This window comes from Tribolium castaneum, chromosome 6, assembly GCF_031307605.1.
Source record: "Tribolium castaneum strain GA2 chromosome 6, icTriCast1.1, whole genome shotgun sequence".
Classification (NCBI taxonomy): Eukaryota; Metazoa; Arthropoda; class Insecta; order Coleoptera; family Tenebrionidae; genus Tribolium; species Tribolium castaneum.
The window spans coordinates 1,126,050-1,133,466 of record NC_087399.1 but is presented as its reverse complement, the minus strand read 5'-3'; the positions used below and the strand labels follow the sequence as shown (position 1 = coordinate 1,133,466).

Below are 7,417 nucleotides of genomic sequence, written 5' to 3'. Positions count from 1 at the left end.
TTTAAAATGTTAGATCTCGTAAAAAGTTGGTATAATACAGAAAATGAGCCGCTGAATCCAATGGAACAAACCGCATTGCTCTACGACTTTTAGTTTTTGGGTTATGAATTTTTGAAAAATAACTCGGCGCCTCCACCATTTTTCAAATTAAAAGTAAAATAAATTACGGCAATACTATTTGAAAAAGTGGAACTATTATGATCCTTACCCAGGCAAAATGATCCTGGGAATCGATTGGCATCGAGAAAATTGCCAAATTCCCAACAGTTTTTTAGTTATGAATTTTTTAAAATTTTACCAATTTTTGCATTTATCTGCAATTTTCTCGAAAACTATTAGTCGGAGAAAAATAGTCTTTTTCGAAAAAAATTGATAATTCAAAGAGCTTTCCAACGATAATACACTTCATGGCGTTATCTCTAATAGTTCTGAAGCTATTGCTCGAGAAATGTTCCGGGTACCCAAAACCGACAAAAACTGCGACGAAAATTGAAAAAATCAAACATCACAAAATTGAACATATGGACTTTTTGTAGACTTTTAACAACTTTAGTGGGTTGTTAAGACATATAGAAGTCCATAAAAATTTGCTGGAGTGAGTTTAAAAAATTTTTTTTTCATCTCTTTGAAGGTAAGTAGTGTTTTACTCAGGAAATTTGAGCAAAAAAAATGAAAATTTTAAATTGCGTGAAAAATTAGTATAATAAAGAAAAAAAGCCGCTGAATCCAATAGAACAAACCGCACTGCTCTACGACTTTTAGTTTTCGAGTTATGAATTTTTTTAATGAATAAAATTTTTCACTATGACAAATGGCTATCCTAAATTTAGGCAAAAATTTTTAAATTTTTAATTCTTGTGAAAAATCGATATAATATGTAAAATGAGCCGTAGAATTCAATCGAATAAACCGCAATGCTCTACGACTTTTAATTTTTTTTTATGAATTTTTTTAGTGAAAAACTTTGATCGCCTCTGTAGCCGGAACCGTTGCCCGGAGCGGCTCCGGGTTTGGTCGAAAAAATAGACAAAATTAAGCGCTATCAGATGGTTTTTTGTTCGTTGCTCTAAGTCTTACAGTTTCCGAGAAAAACGCAAAAAAAGGTTTCCGTTTTCACTTTTTTTCAATTTTCAATCGTCAATTACGGCGAAACTATTAAAGATATCGAGAAACGGAAAAATGGAGGATAACCGGAATAAAAAACTCTACAAAATGGCATAGGACTTAAGGCGATATCTCGCAAATAATTTTTCAATTTTCAAACGCCGATTACGGCCAAACTAAAAGAGCTAGAAGAAAACGGTTTGTTCGATCGTAAAGAGCACATCAAAATCTATAAGACAGAATGGGTTTCCTTTGATTTTGAGACACTTTAAAAATTGGCCGATTTTGGGGGGGGGTGTTAACTTTTTTTTTAATTTTTTTATTTTCTCATTTACGGCTAAACACTATTGTAAAAAGTGGAACTGTTTTGATCCACACCTATGCAAAATGATCCGGGGAATCAATTGGCATCGAGAAAATTGCCAAATTCCCAATAGTTTTTTAGTTATGAATTTTTTAAAATTTTACCAATTTTTGCATTTAACAGCAATTTTCTCGAAAACTATTAGTCGGAGAAGAATAATCTTTTTTGAAAAAAAAAGATAATTTAAAGAGCTTTCCAACGATAATACACTTCATGGGGTTATCTCTAATAGTTCCGGAGCTATTGCTCGAGAAATGTTCCGGGTACCCAAAACCGACAAAAACTGCAACGATAATTGAAAAAATCAAACATCAAAAAATTGAACATATGGACTTTTTGTGGACCTTTAACAACTTTAGTGGGTTGTTAAGACATGTAGAAGTCCATAAAAATTTGCTGAAGTCAGTTTAAAAAAATTTTTTTTTCATCTCTTTGAAGGTAAGTAGTGTATTATAATATAACTCAGGAAATTTGAGCAAAAAAATTGAAAATTTTAAATCTCATGAAAAGTTGGTATAATACAGAAAATGAACCGCTGAATTCAATGGAACAAACCGCATTGCTCTACGACTTTTAGTTTCCGAGTTATGAATTTTTTTGTGATTGGTAGGTAACCAATTATACACCCGCGCATGCGTCCCTTATTGCCACTTTCCCAGCTGTTGTTGACGCTGTCAAATTCAGTTCGCTTTCTGAACTCCTCGTGTTAGTGTGGTGTGTAGGTTTTTAGTATAATTTTTTTGTACCGTTTGACCTAATAAAATAGAAAACTATGGCAAATCTTCGTCAAACCCCCTTAACCTGTAGCGGCCACACTCGTCCCGTCGTCCATCTCGACTTCAGTTCGGTGACAAAATACGGCTATTTCCTAATTTCGGCATGCAAAGGTAAGTTAAACTTTACCTTCGGCGACATTTACCTTGGCCTGGATTCACCGTACGAGGCCGCTTTCAGACGGCAAACCCATGCTAAGGCAAGGGGACACCGGCGACTGGATCGGCACCTTCGAGGGCCACAAGGGGGCGGTTTGGGGCGTCGCGCTCAACAAGGACGCCACCAAGGCCGCCAGCGGCGCCGCCGACTTCACCGGCAAGGTCTGGGACGCCAACTCCGGCGAGGAACTGCACTCCTTCCAGCATAAACACATCGTCAAAAGCGTCAACTTTTCCAAAGACAGTGCCTTATTGGCGACGGGGAGCAACGAAAAAATTGTCCGAATTTTCGATCTGAATAAACCCGAAGCGAGTAAGGTGGCCTCGCATTCGCCTTGGCTCCTTTTCTGATCGGAACGATTTGATTTATTGTTTCAGAACCCGAGGAGTTTACGGGGCACACTTCCGGGATAAGACACGTGATCTTTTTCAGGAATGACACGCATCTTGTCTCGTGTGCGGACGATAAGACTTTGAGGGTTTGGGACCGGAGTTCCGGAAAGGTAACCAAATCTCGAACCACGTCAATTTTGTTCTAGACGGACGGTCGCTACTTTAAAAAATATTGACCAGATTCGAGTTAAATCTACTTCAAATTCAAACACTTAGAAAAAACGTTTGAAAAAAAAACAAAATTATGTAATTTCCGCTTTAATCAGACGATTTTTCATTCGAAAGGGATAAATGATACATGTTTCCAAATATTTACTAGGTTATTGCCGTTATAAAAATAAAAAAACAAATTTGCAAAATTGTCAACTTTGACAATGTAAATGTCACTTTGACAAATTAAATTCCGCAAGATGTCGCCCTACTACGACCGGCCGTCTAAAAACTTTCGCTCTTGATCATAATTATACTAGACAGTTTTTTGCAGGAAGTCCAGAAAATGGACTTCCCGTCGATTCCGAACAGCCTTGAGGTGTCCAGAGACGGCACCGTGCTCACAGTAACCCACTCAAATCACGTCACATTCCTCGACTCCGAATCTCTAAACAAAATTAGAGAATTTTCCGTTCCTACGACAGTCAATTCGGCTTCGCTACACCCCGACAAAACGATTTTCGTCGCCGGTGGCGATGATTTGAAAGTCTACAAATTCGATTACACAACTGGAAATGAAATCGAATCGTTCAAGGGCCACTTTGGCCCCGTCCATTGTGTCAAATTCTCGCCCGACGGTGAATTGTACGCTTCCGGGTCAGAAGACGGCACTTTAAGACTTTGGCAAACCACAATTGGCAAGACTTATGGACTTTGGAAATGCGTTGACGGGCCCCAAATCAACAACGACGCGATTACGTCACCCAAAGAAGTACCCGCGATTTAGCTGTTTGACGAATTTGTTTTCTCCTCCTTCCTCAAATCCAAGTAACTCGTAGTTCTTTCACGATTAGGTGAACAGAAGACGAAAAAGCGACGGAAAACTGATTTATTTATGTTACTATTTGTTTGAATATTTAATAAATAATCACGAAAATTGGCGAGTTTTTGTCCCAAATTCCTGACATTGAAAGCGGGTTATTTGTAAACAAACCGGTTGACCCAAATCAAGGAAAAAGCACCAAAGAATCGCAAAAAGCGAGGTTAGGTTCTGGCCTTAATCAGTCGATCAATGGGAAAACACTAGGTGATAAAACTGATAAGTACGAAGTGAAATGGCCCGATTGCTACATTCAGTGATCTTGGCTAATAAATAATAAAGAAATGTGAAAAAAAAATCCACAAAAAAAGTGAGGTTATACCTCTTGTTTTTCCCCCATTTTCCACATAATTAAAAACGGTAAGAGGCAAAAAAACCTTTATAAATTACAAGCTCCAATTTATTACCGCTATGGTACGATAAAAACTGCGTAATCACAATAAGATAAAAAGTGAGGTTATGTCATTCAAAAAAAAAAAAATAAGAATTGGGTTATGATGCTATTTCAGGGGCCCCGGATGCGGAAATAATTTTTCCCGCATTATCAGCTTCCGTTTCCCGCCGTCCTACAATTACCGATAATGAGTACTGGTAACAAGACTCATTTTTCGCCTCCAGTTGTCTCAAATCTCTTTGTAGAAAGTGACGGCCCCCCTGCCATGAAAAAACTCAAACTAAACCAATTCGAGTGTTTTCCAATCACATCATTGGACAACATCTCCGAAGTGATCGAAAACCCGCCCCAGTGGGTGAGCCGAGTCGCGCCCTTGACCGAGCGCAGCCCCACAGTAGTGCAAAACATAATTTCGGATTGTCATTGCGATGCGAAAAAATTCGGTCCACGAACGCGTCTCGATAAGAGATTTGTTCCCAAAACTTTAGTGTGCCATGACTACAAAGGTGGCTATTTGGAAGACAGGTTTTTGTCAAGTAGCAACATCGGGAATTTGTACTCGTTTTATAATTGGCAACACATCGATATTTTCGTTTACTTCAGTCACCACCTAATCACAATCCCACCTTTGTGTTGGATAAATGCCGCGCATCAAAACGGCGTGAAAATTCTTGGAACTTTGATAACAGAATTCGAGCCGGGGAAAAAAATTTGCGAGAAGATTTTCAAAGACGAGGACACGATGCGAATTTTCGCAACTTCTTTGACCCAAATTTTGAAAATTTTCCAATTCGACGGGTGGCTCCTCAACATCGAAAACTCGCTCCAAGACACCGAAATGTTGAAAAAATTCGTTGCCTACTTAGGGGTGCAAACGCACACCCAAAACCCCGACCATTTAATCATCTGGTACGACAGTATCATTGAAACGGGCGAATTGAAATGGCAAAATGAGCTCAACCCCCTTAATAAATTTTTCTTCGATAATTGTGACGGTATTTTCCTCAATTACGTATGGACTGAGGAAAATATCCACAATTCGATTGAATTTGCAAAGCATCGGACTTTGGACGTTTACGTGGGGGTGGATGTCTTCGGTCGCAATACCTTCGGAGGCGGTCAATTCAACTGTTTCAAGGCCGCCCAGATGATAAGGAGACACAACTTATCAATGGCGATTTTCGCGCCAGGCTGGACGCACGAAACGCTGCCCAAAAGTGAAAATCGGCAAAAATTCTTCGAGGATTTTATTAATCGAGACTCGGCTTTTTGGAACAGTCTGTGGCCCTATTTATACACGCATCCCATTACGAGGTTCTTCAAGACCAGTTTTTTCACTGGAGTTAACCAGGTATTTAACTAATTAATTAGTTATAACGCGCCCAAGTTCGTATTACGAAAAATAGTTCGCCCTTTCTCTCTCACTCTTTCCTATCGGAACTCCTATAGCTCTGTCCTTGTCTTATGTAAATAGCGGGTTATAACTTTTTAAGTAAAATTATAATAACTTAATAAAAACAAATGCATTAATTTTAAGGACGTCTACGACCTGTTCACGCAACACCCGCAACTCTCAAAAATCAAGCACCCAAAGTCACTAGAATGGGTCCCCAACCACCACGAAATACCAACACTGAACAATAAGTGCAACTGTTTACAGTGTGCTTTCACCAGTACTGGTGTTAGGTGTTTAATTACTAAAGAATTTTTGAATAGTTCAATATGTTACGTCCATCGTATTTTCACCTGTGATATTTTCCTATCTGGAGTTATCACAATTTACGTTTTGACGAAACTAGTACGCGCACAAGCCGCTCAATTAAGTTTAAATCTCCTCACTTCGGATAAAAACGGTACAATTAGAAAAATTAAATGCAATAGCACCGTCAAAGAACACCTAATTAAAAACTGTACGTTAATGGAAATCAATCCTTCGATAAACCCCTCACTTGTTAATCACGTCGTTAGAAGTAACGACGATTTGTTTCTACACGAAAATTTAACAATTGCGTAAGTCGGTCACACGTTTGGTAGGAAAAAAAAACTAATTAACTTTTTCAGTGTTTATCAGTTTGATTGTTCGCCGTGTACGTTATTGGAAATTGGATGTACGTTAGAGGAGGGAAAAGCGATTTATTTGTGCGGTCTTGGAGTCGAAGAGCACGTTCTAGTACTCTGACACAACTTTCGTGACCAACAGTACAAACAATTTTCTGCCATACTGTACATTTTGCCAGGGCTTGAAGCCCAAATAGTTAACATGTATTAATGCTTTAGTAACGCCCCAATGTGTAAATAACTTTTTTTGAATAAATGATAACCGAGAATTTTGCATTTTTCATTTGAAACTTTGTACCTCCACTGCGCAAGCAGTCCTCTACAAATTGTGTCCCAAAATTGCGTCAATTTTTACGTAATTCTTTAGAAGCTAAGAAAATTAATTACGAAATTGCTGGACTTTACAAACCGATAATTATTTTTTTTTATTTCAAAATTAATCGGAAGGTTCCGTGCGCATAGGAGACCATATGCACGCGTCACCTCCAAACGTATTCTAGGTTAGAATTTCAAAATCGGCAAAATTCCACAAATAAAGCCGAACAATGGCATCGTCAGGTGACAAATCAAAAGTACGTACCCCAAACTGCCCCATTTCGCCCCCTCAACCCCCATTTTTACCGTAGAATCAGAGCGGTGACCAAAAAGAGAAGAAACGTAAAGAGTCGATTCTAGACCTCTCTAAATACCTTGAAAAGACAATTAGGGTGAAATTTGCGGGCGGCCGAGAAGCTAGTGGTATTTTAAAAGGCTATGACCCCCTTTTGAACCTCGTCTTAGACAACACAATCGAATACTTGAGAGATCCAGACGACCCTTATAAATTAACAGAAGACACGAGGGCCTTGGGTTTGGTGGTCTGTAGGGGCACAAGTGTCGTGCTCATATGCCCCATGGACGGCATGGAGTCCATACAGAACCCCTTTATATCCCAAGACTAAGTTTTGTACCATAAAAATACCTCTAATTTGTAAGACGTTTTTTTGAATAAAACCGGTAAAAAATTAATAAAACTGTTTTATTGCACAAACTAGCTCAATAAATTAATTAGAAGTTTAGTTATAATGAGCGTAAGCAACCACCAATGCTTATAACCAAAAGTAATTAAAGCGTACACACAAAAAACGTGTTAATTACGCTTG

The 7,417-nt window shown here is 38.6% G+C and overlaps 3 protein-coding genes across 5 annotated transcripts; all 3 read left to right on the top strand.

The window, feature by feature from the left end:
* Window positions 1–2,124: 2,124 nt before the first annotated feature.
* On the top strand, window positions 2,125–3,880 carry wmd (wing morphogenesis defect). Its single transcript, XM_964476.5, has 4 exons — window positions 2,125–2,355; window positions 2,423–2,713; window positions 2,779–2,903; window positions 3,278–3,880. Exons 1-4 carry the CDS (start codon window positions 2,241–2,243, stop codon window positions 3,728–3,730), a joined length of 984 nt encoding a protein of 327 aa, XP_969569.1. The 5' UTR covers window positions 2,125–2,240; the 3' UTR covers window positions 3,731–3,880.
* A 72-nt stretch (window positions 3,881–3,952) lies between these two features.
* Window positions 3,953–6,544, top strand: ENGase (Endo-beta-N-acetylglucosaminidase). Of its 3 annotated transcripts, none has more exons than XM_008199147.3 (5): window positions 3,953–4,183; window positions 4,333–4,414; window positions 4,463–5,568; window positions 5,755–6,227; window positions 6,279–6,544. In XM_008199147.3, the coding sequence occupies exons 2-5, from the start codon at window positions 4,405–4,407 to the stop codon at window positions 6,394–6,396; spliced, it is 1,707 nt and encodes a 568-aa protein (XP_008197369.1). In that variant the 5' UTR covers window positions 3,953–4,183; window positions 4,333–4,404; the 3' UTR covers window positions 6,397–6,544. The 3 variants fall into 3 exon arrangements, with proteins under 3 accessions (XP_008197369.1, XP_008197368.1, XP_064213437.1); XM_008199146.3 differs by having other exon boundaries at window positions 3,953–4,274; XM_064357367.1 differs by lacking the exon at window positions 3,953–4,183 and having other exon boundaries at window positions 4,273–4,414.
* A 143-nt stretch (window positions 6,545–6,687) lies between these two features.
* Window positions 6,688–7,288, top strand: LSm7 (Like Sm 7). The gene is made up of 2 exons (XM_964630.4): window positions 6,688–6,847; window positions 6,902–7,288. The coding sequence occupies exons 1-2, from the start codon at window positions 6,821–6,823 to the stop codon at window positions 7,214–7,216; spliced, it is 342 nt and encodes a 113-aa protein (XP_969723.1). The 5' UTR covers window positions 6,688–6,820; the 3' UTR covers window positions 7,217–7,288.
* Window positions 7,289–7,417: the final 129 nt, after the last annotated feature.

Coding starts and splice junctions, on each gene's coding strand:
- wmd (XM_964476.5), top strand. CDS start 2,241: ATGGCAAATCTTCGTCAAACCCCCTTAACCTGTAGCGGCCACACTCGT. Junction 2,356..2,422: donor CCTAATTTCGGCATGCAAAG/GTAAGTTAAACT, acceptor GGCCGCTTTCAG/ACGGCAAACCCATGCTAAGG. Junction 2,714..2,778: donor TCTGAATAAACCCGAAGCGA/GTAAGGTGGCCT, acceptor TTATTGTTTCAG/AACCCGAGGAGTTTACGGGG.
- ENGase (XM_008199147.3), top strand. Junction 5,569..5,754: donor TTTTCACTGGAGTTAACCAG/GTATTTAACTAA, acceptor ATTAATTTTAAG/GACGTCTACGACCTGTTCAC. Junction 6,228..6,278: donor CACGAAAATTTAACAATTGC/GTAAGTCGGTCA, acceptor TAACTTTTTCAG/TGTTTATCAGTTTGATTGTT.
- LSm7 (XM_964630.4), top strand. CDS start 6,821: ATGGCATCGTCAGGTGACAAATCAAAA. Junction 6,848..6,901: donor CGTCAGGTGACAAATCAAAA/GTACGTACCCCA, acceptor TTTTTACCGTAG/AATCAGAGCGGTGACCAAAA.